Consider the following 21,365-nt stretch of genomic DNA (forward strand, 5'->3'; position numbering starts at 1 on the left):
TTGTTTCCGAGCCCGTTCTGCAGGAAGACGGCGAAGGAGACGCCTAAAGACTTTATAGTTATATTTATAGTTTTTATTTCGAGTATCTCTCTTAGTTAGTTTGTTCCTTCATATTTTGAGTACGTTTTGGTTATTGTGTAAGGGATGTTAATCAAAATTTTTATTACGCTTTCGCATTTGACATTTTTAATACATATAATTCATTTAAATTTCCGGGGCCGTTACACGATCAGCAAGAGAGTTGTGAGTAGTTCACTATTCGGACTTTCTTCAAGTGTTAGTGAAGGTTGTTTTATGATGTTTAGTTATTCACTTTTCGTTTTATTTCTTTAATTTTCGTTTCTTTTAGAAATGACATTCACATAATCCTATTGGACATTCAAAATTATTGTATAAAGACTATAAACCCTAACTCTATTAATCGCTTCCGCACTAAATTTATGAATTTATTTCATTTTAAGCTCTGGACCTCTACAATCTAGACCATTGATTTTTTTTTTTTAATCAAAATGGTGTCATTTTGAAGGAGATAGGTTGATTTTTAAAAATTATAGAATGACCCCAAATCTTATAATTTTAATCATTTAGGCTTCTATTTAATTGCAGAGTAGACTAAACTCTCAAATTTATTTTCAATTTGGCCATCTTTCCAATTTTATTATTTATTATTTATTTATTTTTAGATTACATTTTATATTTTTAGGATTCCTTTTTTTAACTTCTGAAAATTTTTCTAATGCTTAAATAAAGTCTCTACAACATGAATTTGCATTCAAATTTGAACTTACTCAAGACGTATCACTACATATATATATATATTTAAAATTTCAAATGGTTATCAAGCTATACATAATAAAATTTTAAAAATTTTTAAGTGCAATTAAATTGGTTGACAATTCTCAATTTAATCAATTTTATTTTGATGATCAATGACTTCAGTATATACTAGAAAGTTGGGGAAAAATTTTACAAAATTATTATATGGGTAATGTATAATTTATAGGAAAGCACATTAAATTTAATTAACCCTTATTAGACAAATTTCAAGGGCAAGGTGTGTCATTTAAATCAAACTAAATTAAATTATTAATTATGTTTACTGAATAATTAATATATTTATTTTTTAAATAAAAAATTATAAATTTAAATTGAATTATATTTTTGTATATATTATTATTTAAAAATTATTATAATTAGTATATATCTTTCATTAATTAAAATATATGAATTTATTAAAAAATTATTTAAATTAAATTATGCCACCAAAATCACAAATTTTAAAAAATAAATCCCCATTTAATGTTTATCGTGTTTGGGTGACTTTTATAGAGAATTGAGCGACAGCTCATGTGCCTCGTTGGTTTCCATTGGCCAGACTGACAAATTTACCATCCACAAATTGTCTCCTTTTGGCGGGTGCAAGCGCAATAAGGGGGATAAAACGCTGTCGTTCTGATGGTTTTCATTACCAGCAACAAAGGTGAAATTCACCCATCAAACGGCGACGTATGTAGTTTTAACAGTTTTGTTTCGGCCACGTATTTGGTTTTCAACAGTTTCTTTTCCCTTCCATTTCCGTCGAACGAAGGACTCTGTTCCCCGTAAGAAGGAAACCAATAAAAAAGAAGCAAGGCACCGAAAGTGTTATTGTTCTTCTCGATAACGATAATCTTCTGATGAGTTTCGTATTTTGAAATCATTTCTGCATAACCATTGAGGAAGCAGTTAGTCTTGGATTATCTAGGAAGTAATGGAGATTGATCCTGGTCCAATCAGTTCTTGCTCTAAAGAGAACCAAAAGATCTACCAAGAATGGTTCAATTATGCGGATTCAGGTGTGCATTTTCCTCTTTCTTTTGTTGTTCTTGAAATTTAACTGCAGTTGTTCTACGGACGTTGATAATCTGTTTGTTTGACGAGAAACGAGAGGAAAACTATTGTTGATTTTTAGTGCGAAAGTTGTTTTCATTTTTCCCCTTTTGTGAATATTGCGATTTTTCTGCAGATGGTGATGGTCGCATTACTGGTAACGATGCAATTAAGTTCTTTTCTTTGTCAAATTTGTCTCGCCCTGAGCTCAAGCAGGTTAAAGTTTCTCTGTTGTTTGCTTCTTGTTTTTCGTTTCGGCTTTTAGTATTCACTAATTGGATACTGTTCTATGTCAGGGTTAGTTAAGTCAAATTGATGAATTAGATTTGGTTTTCTTGTGGGTTTAATGGGAGTCGGTAATTTAGGATCATAGCTCTGGTCTATTTCAATAAAAGGAATCTAAAAGATTATACAGACCATATTGGCTTTTTAATCAGCAAAACCGGTGGTTGAGTTGATGATCTGACGTACTTAATAGCAAGTCATCATGAAGAACACAGTTTATTTTTTTCTTTTTTTTCTTCTCTGCTATGCTATTAATATGTGGCAACTAATCATTCTCAAGTATTGGTTTCAGACTTTGGAACTAAGGCACCAAATAGATTCGCTGGTTGGAACTTCACCATGAACACCCATTAAGTTAATTTTACTTATAGATCACTTGCTCAAAACTAACGACCTTTTGAATTTCTTAAGTTATAAATCAATGTGGTCAATCCGCTAAGTTTTGTAAGATTGATCCATCCTTAGTCGCAGCCTATGTTCAGTGGTGCTGTTTAGACCTTATGCCAGTTTTGTTTGTTAAGTTATTCCTTGCTGATTGTGATTTCCTTTTTTTACTTTCTTGTTCCGTTTTATTCATATTATTGACTAAAATTTATCCCACTTCTATCCTTCTTCTTTCCTCAAAGGTGTGGGCAATTGCGGATTCTAAGAGACAAGGATATCTTGGTTTGAAAGAGTTCTGCATTGCTATGCAGGTCATCATCAGCGTGGTTTTTACATTGGATTGCCAATTTATTCTTACAAACTAACTTAAGGGTTGTTTTCAATGTATAGTTAGTTTCTCTGGCACAAGGTGGACATGAAATAACTCATGATGTCTTTAATGGAAATGGTAGGCTGTTTAACTTTTAGCTATTTTTTGAAATGACCATCTGAGAACTAATATTATAAGTTGATGGGATAGATTCTGAATTACAGTGTTTGGTTGAAGTCTATCATATTCCCATTCAGTTTTTATATGCTTGATGTATAATTAAATTAATTCCACTCATATCTTCAATTTTATCATCATAGATTTATATCCTCATTTACAGGCAGCTCATAAAAACACCTAAATTGAATTGACATGAAATTAACCTACAGTTAGAACATTGTTTTTATTTAGATTTTTATCCAATTTGAATTGTCTTATTCCATACAATTAAAGTTTGAACCAAATTCAACCTTATATTCTTTGGTTATCTTCTCTATGCTGTGTAATCATTTAACATGCAGCTGAAATATTGTTTTAAATTGCAGTTGACTTTCAAAATGTGAAATCCCCTGCAATGGATGGTTTGGATGCATTATTGGCAGTAAGTATGATGTATTTATTTTGTAAAGATCACGTCCCATCTTGTGAATATTAAAAGTTCTTTTTCCTTTTATCTAAAAAAAAAAAAGGTTCTTTTTCCTTATTTGGCATGAAATCAATGCAGAAGAAGAAGAAACACTCGTCAAAGTCAAGTGACCCTGAAGTAAATGGTAGAAACTTTCTCATAATTACTAAAAATGGTTTATGGGTTTCTTAGGTTTTGTGTTGCATTCACTAATTGTCAGCAATGCAGGTAGTTCCCAAGTGCAATCATCACCTTCAGCTAATTGGTTTTCCTCAATGTCTTCAAAGAAGGTTTGTGTTTTAACTATAAACTCAGGTACAAGCTGGTAACTACTGCTATGCTTCTATTGCACCAGAGACAAATAGTTATTTTCCCTCCTGAGGGTTTGTGTTTTCCTTGTTTAGTTTGTTCTTTTCTGTCTATAAATAATGTTATTGAATAACAGCATTACTAATTGAACATTACACTTGTGTGTGGTATATCTGCATAGGATTTTGTGTTTAGAATATTCTTGCTACATATTCCAGATGTTTGATTCATGAAATGCACTAACAACATTTGCAAATGCTGCAATTATTCCTTGTCCTGCTGAGCTGCTTTATTATTGTTATTATTGTTTTAATGTGAGCTGCTTTATTTCATCACATTAATATTGGTGGAAACAGGAACATGAACCTTAGTTATTGATGTGTACTTCCAGGCTTCAAATTCAATGATTTCACGGTTCTAATGCTGCTACGAGCAGCTTTACTTCAAAAACAATACGAGATCAATAAAAATGGAAAACATATGAGTTCTGTAAAGACATTTCTTCTAGTTCCTAGATTTAATTTAAGATCATTTTATTTTATTAAACTGTCAACTTTGCTTCATTTTGGCAATGATGGTTGTTAGTGCTTTATACCTGCTGTGAGAATGATGCAAATCCTCACTAGTAGTTTATTGGTCTATGCTGTCACAGATGTTAGATTTTGTGGGAATGATAGTTTTGTCTATTCTATTATCTTGGAATAGTTAATATGTGGGAATGTGAGTTTGGTAGATGATGATGCCGATTGTCCTAGTTTTGAGGCATAATGAATGCAACTTTGTTTTATCATTATGATCTGAGAGTTGCAGCTATTCAGATTTGATACATTTGCTTTACTTTTTAAGGAGTTCTTAAGTTTATGCCTGGTACCTCTGATTTCATTTCTTTTTATCTTCAGACACGGAATTGTAATTGGTATATAGGATATCATGATGCTAGACGATGTTTCTTTGATCAATTTCTTACTATTTGGTTTCTGGATGGGCATGGTATGGAGTTTAGCCTTTGTGCCTGAATCGTTTTGCCATATATCAGGTACCTCTAGCCTCTGTTACTTCAATTATTGATGGCTTGAAGAGATTGTACATTCAGAAGCTGAAACCATTAGAAGTCACTTACCGTTTTAACGATTTTGTATCCCCATTATTGGTGAGTTGGCAACTCCATTTGGTTTTGTAAGAGGAATGTGTCTTGGTTGATCTTCATCTAGTTTTATCTGTTTTCCAATGTAGACAGAATTATTGGAGGATACTGATAATTTATGGTTTGGTGCAGACAAATAGCGATTTTGATGCCAAGCCTATGGTTATGCTTTTGGGTCAATATTCCACTGGGAAAACAACTTTCATTAAACATTTGCTTAAAAGTAGTTATCCAGGCAAGTACCGGCCCTGTTCTCTTTCTTTCTTCCCAGATTAGATTTTTTTTTTTTTCATTTTTGTTTATTTATTTGTTTTTTGATCATTTCTAACAGGAGCCCATATTGGACCAGAGCCAACAACTGACAGATTTGTTGTTGTCATGGTATATATCAAGTCCTTTAACTTATTTATTAACAACTTTGCCATTAATTTCATTAAATAAAAAATTCCCACCCCAAAGTTGGGACTGATTTCCTATTTGATTTTGCTGAAGCTTCTCAATGGTCATTTTATCCTCCAAGCTTCCATATTATGTCCCCATACTCTCTATTATTTTGTCCATGAAATTACTGTATTTTTAGCAAGGTTTTAGCATTATGGTCTACATTGAAAAGATGAACTTTCTTTCTCAAGATAACTACTCATCAACAATAAATGGTGGTGGAATGAATTTTCACTTTTAAGAGTAAACAGTAAGCTTGAAATAAATTAAAGAAGGTAATGCATATAAATAAAAGGAACATATCCGTTCCTTCTTAATATAATTTGGATTTGTTCCTTGAGATGTTCCTTCTTGGCCAGAGTATCCTTAGACAAAATTCTTGAATGGTTTTCTATAGTGAGAACTGCAACAATATCATTTTTTTTTTCAGGATATTATCCTTAAAAAACGATGAAGCTGATTGGTTAAAGCCGAAGCAGTTGTTCACAAAGTTGTATATCTATCCTTATTTAAGTTATGGTTATGTTTTGAAAACTTTAAATGCATTTCATATTACTAGTTTATATTTTGATTGTTTCTCTTTGCAACTTCTGGAACCTGCTCTTTGCCCGAGGATTGTGAGGTTTGTGCACTTACAGTATTGTAATTTGTGTGTTGTGCACCATTAGATAGAAAATTATTGAGGTTAAGAGACTAACTAGAATTGGAGCTCCTTTTATGAGGATTCAGAGTTGTATAGATGCATTAGTAGCATTTTTGTAAATATTTTCTCTGGAAGTAGATGCAAGCATTCATGTTATGAGACTGTAACTCAGATTGATTGTCTTCTGCCGTAAAGTGGAAGTGATATTGGCTGCCTTAGATTACCATCTTTTCTCCTGTCCTGGAATAGAATTTACGAGCTACTTTTTTCTAACAGTCTGGACCTGATGAAAGAAGTATTCCAGGAAATACTGTAGCTGTCCAAGCAGACATGCCTTTCAGTGGTCTCACAAGTTTTGGAACTGCATTTTTGTCGAAGTTTGAATGCTCTCAAATGCCACATCCTGTGAGCCATCAATCTAAAAACTTAGAATTATATTTTTACACTATTTCCTAAACCTCTAAAATACATCTTTACTTCCCTGAAGCTACTGGAGCACATAACATTTGTTGATACCCCTGGAGTTTTATCAGGAGAAAAGCAACGGACGCAGCGAGCTTATGATTTTACTGGTGTAACATCATGGTTTGCTGCTAAGTGTGATCTCATTCTCCTTCTATTTGATCCTCACAAACTTGACGTAAGTGATGAGTTCAAGCGTGTAATTTCATCTTTACGTGGTCATGATGACAAGATCCGTGTGGTCCTCAATAAGGCAGACCAAGTTGATACTCAACAAGTGAGAGCACTTTAACTCTCTGGTTTTCACATTTATTTGAAGTGGTCTTGTAGTTTATGCTCCTAACTTGTTTGCTTTGAATTTTAATATAGCTCATGAGAGTTTATGGAGCACTGATGTGGTCTCTAGGAAAAGTTCTTAATACTCCTGAGGTCGTGCGTGTCTATATTGGGTAGGCTCTTGATCTTCTATTCTTTAGATCTTAATCTTCTATTCTTTAGATCTTAATTTTTAGACCATTAACTTAGTCGTTATTAATGAAAAGTGTTTTACGTAGAAAGATCTGAAGAAGACACGTTTCTTGTACGTCTCTTTGTTACTTCTTCTCATGATGATAAGTTTTCATGTGTGAACCAAGCAGAAGAGAGGCTATGTTAAATTCCTCTGTTCCAGAATTTGAATGTAGTAGTTCTTATAAACATGTAGGAACTCTATGTTCTTATCACGTCTCCTTTTATTTTTTATAGTTCATTCAATGACAAACCTGTCAATGAAGCCGCTACTGGTCCAATTGGGAAAGAATTGTTTGAAAAAGAGCAGGAGGACCTTCTTTCTGATTTAAAAGATATTCCTAAGAAGGCTTGTGATCGTCGAGTGAGTTTTATTTTATCAATTTATTTTTCCTGTTTTTGTGTTTAGGAAATTGATAAATTTCACTCATGCATACTAAACACCATTCTTTGCATGGCATCAAGTTGATCATATTTACATATATTGGAGAAAATCCTAACGAGGTTTATGCTTCTCAGATCAACGAATTTGTAAAACGTGCCAGAGCAGCCAAGATACACGCTTATATCATCGGCCATCTCAAAAAGGAGATGCCTGCTATGATGGGCAAAGCCAAGGCTCAACAGAGACTCATCGACAATTTAGCAGACGAGTTTGGAAAGGTCTTATTTCTCTTATATTAGCACAGTTGACTGTTTAATTTGGCATCCATAATCATATTGTATACCTAATATGTATATACATAGGTACATATATAATCCTCATTTCGGTTTCATAGGTACAAAGAGAGCACCATCTACCTCCTGGAGATTTCCCTAATGTTGAGCACTTCAGGGAAATTTTGGCTGGTTACAATATTGACAAATTTGAGAAACTGAAGTCTAAAATGATACAGTCCGTGGACGACATGCTGGGGTATGACATCCCAGATGTCTTGAAGAATTTCAGAAATCCATATGACTAGGGCATCTTTAGAGTCTAATGGTAGGCTTAAATCATATGCCGTGCAATTATTTTACTTTCCCCCCAGATTTTTGGAAATGCTGGCATGTCCAATATCTGCAGGGATATATATATATATATATATATATGTATGTATGGAGGGAGGGAGGGAGAGAGAGAGAGAGAGAGAGAGAATTATCATGTTTTGATAAAGAGAAATAGAAATTAAGGAGTTCATATTGACACTTCAATATTTTCTATTGGTAGTCCTATTTTTTTGTAAATTAAATTAAATGGAAAAGTACCCCTAATAATCTGTTTACACTACTACAAATTTGGTAATGATATTAAATGCTATATATTCACTGATTACCCCTTGAAATTTAATTAATATTCTTTAATTTTAGATTTCCCTCATATTTTTTAGATTTATTTTTATTTTTTAGTATTTGCTTCTATTGATTCTTTTTAATCTTTTTATTGTTGGAAAAAAAAAAAAGTAGTTTTATGTTAAACTCAGTAGTGTTTTTTTGTCATATTGTATGTATATCAGTAATTATATTTATGAATATAATATCATTATTGATACTGCAACATCATTTATAACATACTGTACTCCAAGCGCCCACATGTCCCAGTACTCTTCTGATTTCCTCTGGTCCTGCATCGAACATCAGATATCGCGTTGATGGAGAAGGTGAATCTCTGGCTTGATTTTGATCCCCCCCCCCCCCCCCCCATCATCAGCTTCTAACTCACCATCATCATCAAAATTTGACTCATCTTGATCATAGGACTGCTGCTGATCATTACTCGGCATTGCTATAATGGTGGTGCTTTCACTTTCTTTAAAGAGATGCTAATTGCTTTCTCATCACAGGGTCTGTGGTGACCTTGACTTTCTTCTTCTCTGCGCTACGGCAGGACATGACAGACTGGTATTTTTGACTGGGTAGGGTTTATTAATGGAGGATTTTCAGACAAAGTTTGTGGCTTCCTCGTTGCTAATTTCCCAAATGGGTTTCACACTGTAATAAAAAACCCAGAAAGGATGAGGAGAAAATATTGAGTTTCGAGTCGTCAGTTACCTCCATCGATGGCGGTAATTAGGAACAGAATATGCTAATCACTGTATGTCGATTATGGAAGTTCCTTAATATATAAAAAAGAAGCACAACTGATCAAGGAATTCTCACAAAGTGGATTTTCAACTATTCCAGGTGCAGATTTCTATTATCGTTCATCGTGATTCCCAAGCAATTTCCTCAGAATCTGAAATCGTGTGACTTTAGTGGAGAGAAAGAGAGGGTGTCATTGAAATGCAGAGAAATAAAGTGAGTATATTTTTGAAATAACATAAAGCTAGGGAGAAAATTTCCGCGCCACATTTCTTTTTTGGGCTTTTAGAACTATTATCGTTATGGGCTTGTTTGACCTCCAAATCAGATACACTTAAACGGCGTCGTTCCCTTCGCACCCCTCCCCAAAAGGCGGCGTCGTTTTGGTTTGTTACTTGTTAAGATCAACGATCTCTCTCGCTTCTCTTCTTGCTAATTTGCTTTTTGCTTCTGAAGTCCAAACCCGAGTAAACCACTTTTTTTTTTTCTGTTCGGGCTTTCACACATATATATCTCTCTCTCTGAAGGTATGGTTTAGCTCAGTCTTACTTTCAAAATTTTCAACCTTCATGTTCTCTCGAACTTTATACCTCGTTTTCTGTGTCATGGTTGACTATTTAGTGCCTGGTAGAGTTTCGTTGTACAGATGCATGCCATGTGTTTGATGAAACTCCACTTGGGTTTTTGGGTGATGGACGAAGTATACTTGGTGGTTTGTTGATTTTCGGTTCTGGGTATTGAATTTTAATGCTGGAATTGCCATCATAATTTGCCAAAATGGGGAATTGTGTACAAGAGAGAAGTGTCTTGTAGCATATTGCCTTCAGTTGTTCGGTTTTCTAGGACTTTGTATGGATTAGTAAAGATGAAATGACTGATGCTGTAATTCTGAGTTAAAACACATGCTGATTCTGAATTTTAGGGGAAAAAGTGGAGAGTTGAACATTGAGGAGAATGCTACCACAGAAATTGAAGAAGACTATCGCTGATAATCCAAAGAAGCTTGCTAATCTAATTGACCTTGTAAATCTTCCTTCAACACTCCGAGATTTTGTGGGTCAATCTCAGATTTCTCGTTTGGGCTGTTTCACGCGTGTTTGGTCGTATATCAAGGCCAACAAACTTCAGGTATAAATCCCCTCTTTTGTTTACATGTTTTTTCTAAAATATTACGAAACGGGCATCTTCATAAGATTGTTTCGTGTGAGTTCCTGATACCTTTTAAGGAAAAATGTTGTCTGTTTTTTGCATGTAGCTGCTCCGGCTTCGTCCGTGTCTTGCAGCATCTTTTGACGATTTGAAAATTGTATAATTTATTCTTTGTACTTGTTGATCTTGTTCTTCCATTTGGTACATCATTTGACACAGAATATGCCTAGCCATGAGCTTTAAGAATTTGAAACAATAGATCATCTTGATTTCTGATCGTTTGTTCAAATGAAACATTATATTTTTCAAGTAGGAAGTCTCATGACTTGTATTATGTTAGTTGAATAGATGGTTTTGATCTCATGATCCGCCAAACCTGATTCTAAAACTTTAGTAACATAAACCTACTTTATGGTTCTGTATAGTTGTATCTCTATGCTTCATTACAAGTTCATTGTCCCCGACAAAAAAATGTTTACTCATTATCTCTTGATTAGGATCCCAACAATAAGAATGTAGTCATCTGTGATGAGAAGTTGAAGAGCATTATGTTAGGCAAGCCTCAGATTGAGCTTGCTGAACTTCCTGACTTGATCAAACTGCATTTTCCCAAGGAGCAGAAGTAAGCTGCGTGGTTTGATATAGAGGTTTGCATATTCATTTCAAAGCCAGCCCTTTCATCATGTTGCCTCTGACATATATCTAGCTGCCTCATGTTGTAATAAGAAAGTGCTATTATGAAATCACCATTTTGGCTCCTGACTTTAAGTTGAGAATTTAACTTTTTACTGAAGTTGCCTGTATGTAGTATTTTCTTTTGCCATAAAATAATAACTTGAGCAAGTATGTTTCTTTGTTTTGAGCTTTATGCACATCTTCATGATAGAATTTTGAAAAAAATGATTGAGTAATAGTTCTCTGATCTTTTGGAGGTTTGGTTATTTCATGCAAATAACCTTATCAACCGAGAAGTACCTTCTATTATCCATCTTTCTCAGAAATTTCTAAACCATTTTTGCAAGAGAACACAAACAGTTGCAACTCCCACACCTGCCAAAAGATTGCAGATGTGGAGACGTTTCGTGGAGTTATCATGTGCAATCACTTGTCCAATGATCTCAGTTGATCAACCTGAGAATCCGATGTACTTTATATCAAGAAAAGAACACAGTGCTTGAAATATTTAGGGTTGGTTCTTGGTGAAGTTTGGAGAGAATCATATTGTAGATAAATTTAAATGTCGAGTAATTCATACTGTAATCTTATAGAAGATTATCTTGATAATAAAGCAATATTAATGAATGCAAAAGAATTTACCAACTGCCTAGGCTTAGTTTGTAACAAGTATGCATGCCAATTACAATTTACACTGTTGTCCAATCAAAGAAACTGAATTAAGCCACTTTTGAACACATGATCTGCTATGATGCTATTTGTTTTTTCAGTTGGGTGGAAGGAATCCCAAAACACGTACTCATTTGCATCTGAACATGTAAAAGGGTTCATTTTATCGCACAGGTAGCTCATCTCAAAGTATCCAGTTCCACAACATGCCGTCTTCACGTTTTGAAAACCTGTGATTGGGGATTTACTCAGAAAAGTCCACATTTATAGAAGTATAAATGTGCTAACATATTTTTATGCCGTTGTATGTGCCTGCAAGGCACAGTTAATGCATAAATCAATAAATGAGGTTAGTCTTGGTCAGAGTTTGGCCACCAGCTTCAATTATTAAACATAATACAAATCCAGACCTTGCATGTGTATTCGCTCTAAGTGAGACTCCTGTAAGTTCCAGAAGTATTGTAGATTCGGAAATAAGGTGCAGTTAGATCTTAGAGGATTGAATATTTATGGGTGTACCCTTACAGTGACTCTGATCATGCTTATAATGAGATGTTGTTTGGACCATAATTACAGAGGGAATGTTTGGAAAAACTTACCAAAGAACTCTGGCTTCTGAATGATTTGTAAGAGAATATCATAGGGATTTGAAAGCAGCAGCCTGATTGCAGCAAGCTCCTTGTTCAATGTCCTGACCAAGCCATCCAATTTGTCATTGAAATCTTTAGCTACGTCATTGTACTTCTCCACACAATTGTTTCTGAAGAAGATTCTTGTTGTTCTTTCCAGTGGTAAGCATCCCATTGGAGGAAGCCCAGCAATAGATATCTTCCGAGCTCCTAGCTTGTAAAGCTCTGTGATGAAATTTCTTGCAATTTCTGCCAGAAAATTCTGGTAGTCCTCCACGGAGAATTCTGACGATCTGTGTGGAAGAAGATAATAGTTTTCTAGGAAGTCATTGGTTCCAATACTTATCAGGTAAAGGGCTTCCCTAAGAATCTCATTTGCTCTTTCGTGACCTAGGTACTCTCTTAGCTTGTTCTGATACTCAGTGTAGTACTCCAGTTCCTTCCAAAGAGGTAGTACAGACTGCAGGCAAGTGTAAACGGAAAAAAAATAGATTGAGAGTATATCGTAGACAAGTTACTTGAAAGTTAAACCTCATTATTGTACAGCATTGTGCAGAGTTGATGCATAGATTGACTTACTAGCACATCTGAGGTAGCATTATCATAGCCAGTTCCCGCAGAAGCAAAGGAAACTCCAGTAGCAAAGTCTGTTATATTATACATTGGATCAAGATATGCAGGCACCGTCAATTTGATCCCAAAAGCTTCAGAAATGAAATCTGTAGGAATCCGACCATTCGAAAATCTTCCAGTAGGTTTCCCATCAATAAAATCCCGTCCATATGGTGCAAAATTGCTCTTCAGGATTGTCGAGATCTGGTTATTGTTTCCAGAATCCACCGAAGAGTCTCCAAACACAATTATGGCGGGAACTTTTGCATTGATCTCTGATAGTTGCAGCAGGAAATAAGTTAAGATAAAGCAAAGAATTGCCTTACATGATGCCATATTTTTCTATGTTGGTCTTTAATTCAGTGGTATATATTATTTCAGGCCCGAAGGTAGTTGGTGAGGCTGGTATGAATGATTCTCAGTTGAGTGGCAAAAGGAGAAAATACTTATTTTCTCTTGAGGTGGATGGGGCTTGTTCAGACTTGATAATCAACCTTTAAGTAGGTGAATTATAAATTTGTTCGTTGTATCAGAATTTAACAGAGGAAAGGTGTCATCGTGTCAAGACACCAAAAAGGGTTTTCCTGAGGTGAGTGATTAGCTTGGTTTTCAAACTTATACTTAAAATAGAAGCAAGTTGATAGCTTTTCCCTTTTGTTCTTTGGTAGAAAAGTCGGGTGTTTGGGCTGCATGTCTCTTCCTACTTTTCCCCCAGGCATTATGAACTTTAGTTTTACATGGTAGAGTTTTTGGTTGTACAATACATATCAAGTTATTTAAGACTTAGATGGAAATAAAATATATTTGAATGTCACCAAGGCAAATGTCTTGCAATGTCGAAACTCACTTCCTGAAGTTTAATTTGATCACAAAAATTCTATCAATAAATTTATAATTAAAGTTATATTTTAGTAAAGTATTAACTCGTTATGACTGTGATTATTTTAACTAAGAGAACTTGATTATTATTCAATGTTCTCTCGAGTTTAATGTAGCCATTACAATTACGATAACAAATTAATAAACTACGTTATGTGCCTGCTGAATCAAACCTCCGAACCAATTACCTTGGACTTAATCGTTACGCGGTACTGGCAGTGAGAGTTTCCTTGTTTGCGTGTGCTTGAGCTTGCATGAGAATTCAAGCTGTTATAACGCCAAAAGAGAACTAAAAACTTTTCTTTTCCCTTTTGGTAGTTTAGCACTTAATTTGCTCACTCAGAAAATTGGCCGCACGTCACGACTGAAATGCGAGCGATCTTCCAAGAAATAATCAATACTATAAATTTTTATTTTCATTTAGAGTATAAATATTATTTAAAATAAATAAATTATATTAATATTACATAAATATTTACCAATAAAATTTATTTTAATTCTCTGTTGATTAATTAATTATTTTTTATTTAAATTAATTCATGTATTTAGAGATTGATGTCTTTTTAATTTGTGGAACAGTTCAAATTATTTCACATATTAATTTTTTAATTTACAATAAAATTTAATATATAATACATTAATTAATAATGTTAATTATTAATTAAAAAAGAAAAATTAAATTAAAATTCTTTAAAAATACAATAATTAAATATGCTAAATTATTATTTTAACATATTTAAAATAAATTTGTGCTATTTGTAAAATTCATTTACTTTAAATTCCAAATTTCCAAACAAAGTCCAACTTGCAAAGCTCCTGTTTCTGGAGGCTTCTGCTGGACATAGAAAACCTATTTGGAGTCTAACTAGTGAGACCTACCAAGTTAACAAAAACGAGTACTCTATGTCTAAAACGACGCCGTTCTCGGGAAGGGCTAATTTCGCCACCTTACAAGAATTCCCAAAACACCGAACTTTCTTATTTTTTCTTTCCTATTCCGGTTCGGTTTCTTTCTCTCCAAGCACGTTGCTTTCCTCCTCGTCTCCTCTTGTTCCTCTCTCTCTCTCTCTCTCTCGCGCGCGGCCTGAGAAAGAAATTAGCCTCGAATATCTCTCATTTCTGAAAGATCTTCTAACTTTCTACCCTCTTTATTCCTCAACCTTCAGCCATGTCTGTGTCTAGGGTTTTGTCACGTGTCTCGAGCACTGTCTGTGGACGCACCTTGTTAATCTCTGCTCCGGCGAGGAATCAGCTTCCGATCCTCCTCCAGCAATCCCACTCTCTTGTAAATGAATCGCGAAGCAAGGTAGTTATCGAAATCTTCGGTTTTCCAAGTTCAGCTTATGAGCAGGGTTTTACCAGGGTTTAAGGTTCTATCTAAATTTGTCCCAAATCATTAATCTTGAATCCTTAATGCTTTTTAGTTCATTATACGTGTTTTCTTGGTTAGATATTGGTTATATGTCTGAACTTTTATACAGGGAATCGAAATTTATGCTTTTGGATGTTTTTGAATTTCACTTATAATTTTCTTGGGGTTTCCTACATTTTTCATAATTGATAAGATGCTTAAAGAACTCGAACATGTAAATAAACTAATATAGCTTATAAACTCGGATTGCAAACTTAGATAACTTATTTATAAAAAGACTTTATCAACTTATACACTCTTAAAGAGTTTAGAAACTCTATAATCTATAACTCCTATATTTCCTACATTTTAAGGCGAGCTCTAACTTTATTGGATTGGAAAGGAAACTCACGGGAAAAAAATTTGGATAAATTCCTGTTTAATGTCTCACCGTTGATAAACATGCTATCTGGTTTGATCTGACTGCAGTGGAAAGGTTTCAGTTAGTTAGCTAAAACATAAACATTAAATTGACAAGTGGGCTAGGAACCTGCTCCTGCTGAATTTTGTTTTTGGACCCAGATTGTTTGACAGTCCCAATAATTTCTCTCTTTGTTTGCTGCTAATTAGAAATTTAGACAGACTTCGGATATTGTTGGACGGTTTTGTTGCTATCACAAACAAGATTTTTTTCCCCTTCTATTTGACTAATATCTCATTTTCTGTGCCTATTTGGTTTGGGATGTGAAATTTACCATAAATGTTAATCTTTTTCACTCCAGGTTGTTGCGAGTCAGGTGTCCCTGTTCCACCATTCAACATTGAATTCCACCATTTTTCAACGTTTTGGGATGTCTTCATCTGCATCCCCTGAACGTAATGAAAAAGAGAATGGAACGGGTACAGAACCCACAAAAACCAATGGAGATGCAGGTGGAGAGCAGGGTCCAGAAGAGGCTAAAGTGACTGATCAAACAAAAGAATCAGGTCTTGGTTCTAAATCTCAACCTTCCATGTCTCAATCTGTCAAAAGAAGGAGAAGAGGTACTAAACGCATTGCATTTTCTGATTCAGATTCAGAGAGTGATGGTGACTTGTCAATGGATGATATGGTGAAACTTTTGGCGGAGAAAGAAGAGCTTCTGACGATTAAGCAAAAAGAAATTGAACAAATGAAAGACAAGGTTCTTCGTACCTATGCTGAAATGGAGAATGTCATGGACAGGACAAGACGGGAAGCAGAAAACTCTAAAAAATTTGCCATACAGGTTCTTTTACTTATATTGATGAATGACAGAATATCCAATGAATTTTGAATACTGAGTTAAGAATTTCATATTAATACTTGTTTTTAAATGTAATGCAGAATTTTGCGAAGAGCCTGTTGGATGTAGCAGACAATTTGGGAAGAGCTTCTTCGGTTGTCAAAGAGAGTTTCTCAAAAATTGATGAGTCTAAAGATACTGTTGGAGCTGCAGCACTGCTAAAGACACTTCTTGAAGGGGTTGGAATGACTGAGAAACAGCTTGGAGAGGTATAAAATGAAATACAAACCATGAAGGCTTCAAGTCTGTATCTTCATTATATTTTTATTCCCTAATTTCACATATGAATGATGTTAGAAAAAGTAGAATATCTTTTTAAATCTGAGCATGTTCTAAAATGTGGGTCTTCATATTCATTTGCTTACAGGCTTTCTAATTTCTTGGCTTTCAGGTATTTAAGAAGTTTGGAATAGAAAGGTTTGATCCTTTAAATGAGCCATTTGATCCAAATAGGCATAATGCAGTATTCCAAGCTCCCAATGCCTCCAAGCCCCCAGGCACAGTTGCTGTCGTTCTGAAGGTAATTTACTAATTGGCTCAGATGTTTCTTTGCAGTTAACTATATCGTAACTGCTACTAGTCACTGGAACCTAATTCATGTTAGGCATTTAGTATGCGATTTTTTTTTAATAAGGCATTTAGTATACAATTACATGAATTATTGAGCACTTTAAAACTATCCAAGGCGATATATTTTGTTCTTATTCTAGTTTCTTCCGTGATTATGTATAGTTTAGTTAAAGGCGCCATTTGTAATTTGTTTGGTTGAATACAAAGTGACTGGGATAATTACAGGCCTAGCTGATACTTGGTACCAAAGGGCTATGATCTTGAAATATTTACTCTTAAGATAGAATATAAATGATAAATTTAATATATTCCTGATAGTTTACAATTTATTGATTAATATGCTGTCAAAACTTGAGATCTTGGTTTTGAGGCTTACTTTTTGTAAATTTGTTGTGTGTTCTGGTTCTTTGTATGTTCATTTCCGATTATATCTGCATGGTTCATACCCAATTCTGCATTTGTTTGTTAAGGTTTACTTTAAACAATAAATTGAATACTTCACTAGTAATTTGAACTTTTGAAAAATTGATTACAACAAAATTTACAAGCCATGGATATTGTTTATGTTTTGCAGTCAGGATACATGCTCTATGATAGAGTTATCCGGCCGGCTGAAGTTGGCGTAACTCAAGAAATGGAGAACAAGGAGGCAAGCAAATAAAGGATCTTAAGCTTGAAAGGCTTAGACAGAAAAATATTCTTGAAAATTTTGTCAGTCTGTGAGAATAACCAAGTATAAAGATTCCTATTAGATTAGGCCTGTTATCTATTTCAATGCAACGAGCAAAAGATTTTTAATTACCCTGTTTGTCTTTCAAGTACTATAACTTAGCCTCAGCTGCAGTGTTGATTATTTTTTAAGCTTACAAGTAAAGTTTAGGCCTTTGGGAATATCCTCATATGACTTTTGATTACGGCATTCACTTATTTAGTATTTTTAACTGTAGAGTTTTGAGTATAATTGGTATGATACAATTTTTTTCGAATTTGTTAAAATTATGAGATTTAAAATCTATTGTCTTAGTTTGTTTATAATTATTTTTAAAATAAAAATAGTGTTTTTAATTTAAGCATTTTCATGATCTTTATGTTGCATTAAGTAAATTTTTTCTCATATATTCTCCAAGTTTTAAGAAAATTCAGAAAAACAAACTGACTTGATAACATATGGATATTCTTATTGCTAAAGAAACAAAATTTCATAATGATAAAATTATAAATAAATAAGCCATTTATTTACTCATTTGAAACACCATTGGAACTTGGTTGCAGAAACCGTTGTTTTCTTAGAGGTGCCTGGGCACGAGAAGAAAAGATTTTATCTGGCAACAAGATGAAATGTATATACATATACACAGAAGAATTCCATTGGATAAACTGGAGTCTGCTAATAATAACAATATTAATCACCTCCTAAATCACATATTTACAGGAAATAAGCCTACTTAATCAAAAGGTGTATATGCAATACAACCTACAAGAAGTTTTCAATTTCTGAGTTCATGTCAATGAACCATGAATCAAAAATTTTTGGCTTCAGGAAATGCTCGGAAATCAGTCTATCTTCTAGGAACAGCTTGGGGTTACTGTTATTGCTTAACCATCTTGGTTCTGCCCAACAGAATTAAGATCTTCATTCTGACAGTTCAATGATAAGCCGAGATCCATGTGGCTTGTATGCGATTCCTGCAGAGAAATTCCAGAAGGGCAAAATTTGTTCAATATGAAGAAATTCCAAATGCAGCCGCAAATCCTACTCTAAAAACACACAAAATCCTTCGGTATCACCCAAGAGATTATCTTATACAATGATTACATGATGAATTCTGTATGACGAGTACACTTGACGTAGTATCACATTTACAGTAATAGTTTAACAAAAATCTCAGTTGATTGATGAAATTCATAGATATTATTGTCATCAAGCTACAAACAAAAATGCAATAACGACAATTTCCCTTCACCCCCTCCCACAATTTGCTAAGAAATCTTAACAGTGACGGAATGTGCAATGTGCCAGACAGCTGAAGTTATTGGAAAAATCTCATTGCACGAGGTAAAATTCATTGGGAAAAGCAAAAAGGCAGAAGGACCAGAAAGAGGCAGTTGGATACTAAGCGCCAAGCAAAGTTCTTATAAACTTAGCGGCCTTTCTGTTATTTACTTCAAAACAGAACAAACTCCAATGGTGGAACTCTAATAAACTAACATGGTCTTTTTGTTTGACTTCCTCTAGAATATGCTGGATATTAACAGGTAGAATGGTAAAAACACTTTCTGTTAATTTTCTTTAACTTTCTCATAAAAAAACTCCAAGGAATATAACCAACTCGCACAATTTTCGTTGCGGAAAAGAAAAGAAAACAACATGTAACACTCCTAACCATGACCAGACTTGACTTTAGAGAGGTAGTGCAATTACAAAATCATTATTCAAAAGTCATGGAATTCGCCCTCCAAAAGTCAACAGTGCAACTATGAAGTTATTCCACCAAATGGATGGATATACCGAGGAGTGAAGATGTAGAAAGCAAAAAATTATTTTCTAGCAGACACCACCAAAAGAAACAATCTGGACCTCAACCTAGCAGCTGTCATCAACTTAAAGCTAAGTGGCATCATATCAAGTCATGAGAAAAGGGTGCAATAAAGTAGAACAACCTTAACCATAATCAGATAACTTTGAGTCTCCAAACCATCACTGTTGGTTGTATTATTCTATGGCCCAAACTTACGAAATCACTAACACCATCAGGCGAGTATAAAACTCTCAAAAACTTCCTCCTTCTTCTCATGTAAAATGGCCCATGCAACCCTATCCAACAGAGGGTGTGAACTACAGATTTTGGAGTTCCAAAATCCACAGATTAAATGAGTTATTATGCTTGGAACAAATGAATTCCACAAAGGACCCATGAAGTTCATACATCCGAAACAGTTACAAGTGATGATTGTGTAAACAAGTTTAATGAGAGTAATTCTCCACTCCAATCGATCATGATTACTTACACAAACCCCAAAAAATGTTTTGCAAAACCAAATACAAAAATCATTAAACAACCACCTAGATGCACAGCCATAACAGCTGAACTAATTTGCACATGTTGAAATGCTAGGTTTTCTCCACGATGTCTGTATCTATTTGTGCACAAGGCAAATGGGATGTCCTGCACAAGAATTCTGAAACCTCGGTTTTCTGAGGTGAATATGTCATAATCATTAACGGCGCAAGTTACTGCAGCTGATTATTGACATTTTGGGTGTATCTTAAGAATCATTTTCACTTCTAAAGACAAATAGAAAGAATACAAATGACCAAAGAAAGAAAAAACAGAAATCACCTGGGTTTCTTCCTTCAAATCTTTTCTATCTTTTGACTCATCATGCTTTGATGATGACGGAGAAGCAAACGGGTTCGTCTCGTTTGTCTTAGCTTCATCTTCCACTTCCTTTCTAACTGCCCTTTTCCTTTCTTCAATCACAGCAATCTGAAAATTCAGCGGAATCAATCAGAGCCAGATTTAAAAAAAAAAAAAAAATTTACTTTCATGGAACCAGAGTTTATGCTCAGAAATAACTTTTTAGCACACTACTATACAAGATCAAACAATAACAAGAAAAAGGCTCCAGACCTTCATCAAGCATGCATCAAAGTAAAAGCGAAACCCACTTTTAACATACATGAAACGTACAAATTATTTCCAAACACAGTCTGAATTCCCAAACCCCATAAGCCCTAACACCCGAAGAACCTCGTATATACATACAGAAACAAGTGCTATGCACAACTTAGGTATCTTATAAACATACAGGAGTATATCTGAACCGGCGCCTAGGAGGCTCCTCGGCTGCAACGGAGCCGCTATCGTTGGCTACCGAGGAGGAAGAAAGGGGAGTCCACCTGCAGAGAAGGAGTCGGGTTGAGGCGTTGTTGTGGCCGTTGGATTGGGAGGAATCATAGTTGACAGTGGATGACGAAGAGGATGAAGACACGTGGACCCACTTCTTCTTCCACCTCCTGACCGGCCCGTTGAACACCGTCGCGGCTGGTCCGTACCTCGACGAGGTTCGTCCTAGTCTCGACCCCACTCCCTCCATTTCACCTTCTTTTTATCTCTCTGAATAATGGATTGGAGAGCAGAGAAACCCAGGCTTGTTGTCTGTTCGCTAGTTGTAGCTCAGAAGGAAGACAGAAGTACAAAAAGTAGAATAGACACCCAGGAAAAGTGGCGGCAGATAGCGAAAACGACAGCGTTTAGCTCATTGAAACGACACCGTTTAAATGCATCAATTGCGATTTCCACCTCCAGTACTAGTAACTAGTAACTGGCAAGGTAATAATTTCCACCGAAAAAAAGGTAGCAACGTAATAACTGCCTTCTATTTTATAAATAGATTAATAAAATAAAAAATAAAGCTGATTTTTTTTTTTATTTTTTAATTAATTAAGGTTTTATAATTAAGAA

The 21,365-nt window shown here is 34.6% G+C and overlaps 5 protein-coding genes across 9 annotated transcripts; 3 read left to right on the forward strand and 2 right to left on the reverse strand.

The window, feature by feature from the left end:
• The first annotated feature begins 1,546 nt into the window (after nt 1-1,546).
• Nucleotides 1,547-8,328, forward strand: EHD1 (EPS15 homology domain 1). Its single transcript, XM_022056662.2, has 16 exons — nt 1,547-1,835; nt 2,006-2,085; nt 2,781-2,849; nt 2,929-2,986; nt 3,394-3,449; nt 3,573-3,618; nt 3,702-3,763; nt 4,819-4,932; nt 5,059-5,161; nt 5,258-5,307; nt 6,287-6,415; nt 6,498-6,749; nt 6,842-6,921; nt 7,217-7,343; nt 7,499-7,642; nt 7,759-8,328. The coding sequence occupies exons 1-16, from the start codon at nt 1,751-1,753 to the stop codon at nt 7,942-7,944; spliced, it is 1,641 nt and encodes a 546-aa protein (XP_021912354.1). The 5' UTR covers nt 1,547-1,750; the 3' UTR covers nt 7,945-8,328.
• A 400-nt stretch (nt 8,329-8,728) lies between these two features.
• LOC110826077 (SWIB/MDM2 domain superfamily protein) lies at nt 8,729-11,057 on the forward strand. 4 transcript variants are annotated; one of them, XM_088218645.1, is made up of 3 exons: nt 8,729-9,256; nt 9,963-10,168; nt 10,687-11,057. In XM_088218645.1, the coding sequence occupies exons 2-3, from the start codon at nt 9,995-9,997 to the stop codon at nt 10,813-10,815; spliced, it is 303 nt and encodes a 100-aa protein (XP_088074771.1). In that variant the 5' UTR covers nt 8,729-9,256; nt 9,963-9,994; the 3' UTR covers nt 10,816-11,057. The 4 variants fall into 4 exon arrangements, with proteins under 4 accessions (XP_088074771.1, XP_021912358.1, XP_021912359.1 ...); XM_022056666.2 differs by lacking the exon at nt 8,729-9,256 and adding an exon at nt 9,416-9,567; XM_022056667.2 differs by lacking the exon at nt 8,729-9,256 and adding an exon at nt 9,427-9,567 and having other exon boundaries at nt 9,972-10,168.
• Nucleotides 11,058-11,473: 416 nt separating this feature from the next.
• On the reverse strand, nt 11,474-13,110 carry LOC110826076 (GDSL-like Lipase/Acylhydrolase superfamily protein). The gene is made up of 3 exons (XM_022056665.2): nt 12,742-13,110; nt 12,133-12,622; nt 11,474-11,763 (listed from the first exon to the last, which is right to left on the reverse strand). Exons 1-3 carry the CDS (start codon nt 13,108-13,110, stop codon nt 11,570-11,572), a joined length of 1,053 nt encoding a protein of 350 aa, XP_021912357.1. The 3' UTR covers nt 11,474-11,569.
• Nucleotides 13,111-14,629: 1,519 nt separating this feature from the next.
• AR192 (Co-chaperone GrpE family protein) lies at nt 14,630-17,700 on the forward strand. 2 transcript variants are annotated; one of them, XM_022056661.2, is made up of 6 exons: nt 14,631-14,959; nt 15,787-15,991; nt 16,079-16,272; nt 16,371-16,538; nt 16,721-16,849; nt 17,474-17,700. In XM_022056661.2, the coding sequence occupies exons 1-6, from the start codon at nt 14,822-14,824 to the stop codon at nt 17,558-17,560; spliced, it is 921 nt and encodes a 306-aa protein (XP_021912353.2). In that variant the 5' UTR covers nt 14,631-14,821; the 3' UTR covers nt 17,561-17,700. The 2 variants fall into 2 exon arrangements, with proteins under 2 accessions (XP_088074769.1, XP_021912353.2); XM_088218643.1 differs by having other exon boundaries at nt 14,630-14,959; nt 15,787-16,272.
• Nucleotides 17,701-18,250: 550 nt separating this feature from the next.
• On the reverse strand, nt 18,251-21,092 carry LOC110826070 (uncharacterized). The gene is made up of 3 exons (XM_088218646.1): nt 20,710-21,092; nt 20,241-20,387; nt 18,251-18,585 (listed from the first exon to the last, which is right to left on the reverse strand). The coding sequence occupies exons 1-3, from the start codon at nt 20,995-20,997 to the stop codon at nt 18,496-18,498; spliced, it is 525 nt and encodes a 174-aa protein (XP_088074772.1). The 5' UTR covers nt 20,998-21,092; the 3' UTR covers nt 18,251-18,495.
• Between the last annotated feature and the right edge of the window lie 273 nt (nt 21,093-21,365).

The sequence above is a fragment of the Carica papaya genome, chromosome 4 (genome assembly GCF_054855325.1).
Source record: "Carica papaya isolate Zhongbai chromosome 4, ASM5485532v1, whole genome shotgun sequence".
NCBI lineage: Eukaryota > Viridiplantae > Streptophyta > Magnoliopsida > Brassicales > Caricaceae > Carica > Carica papaya.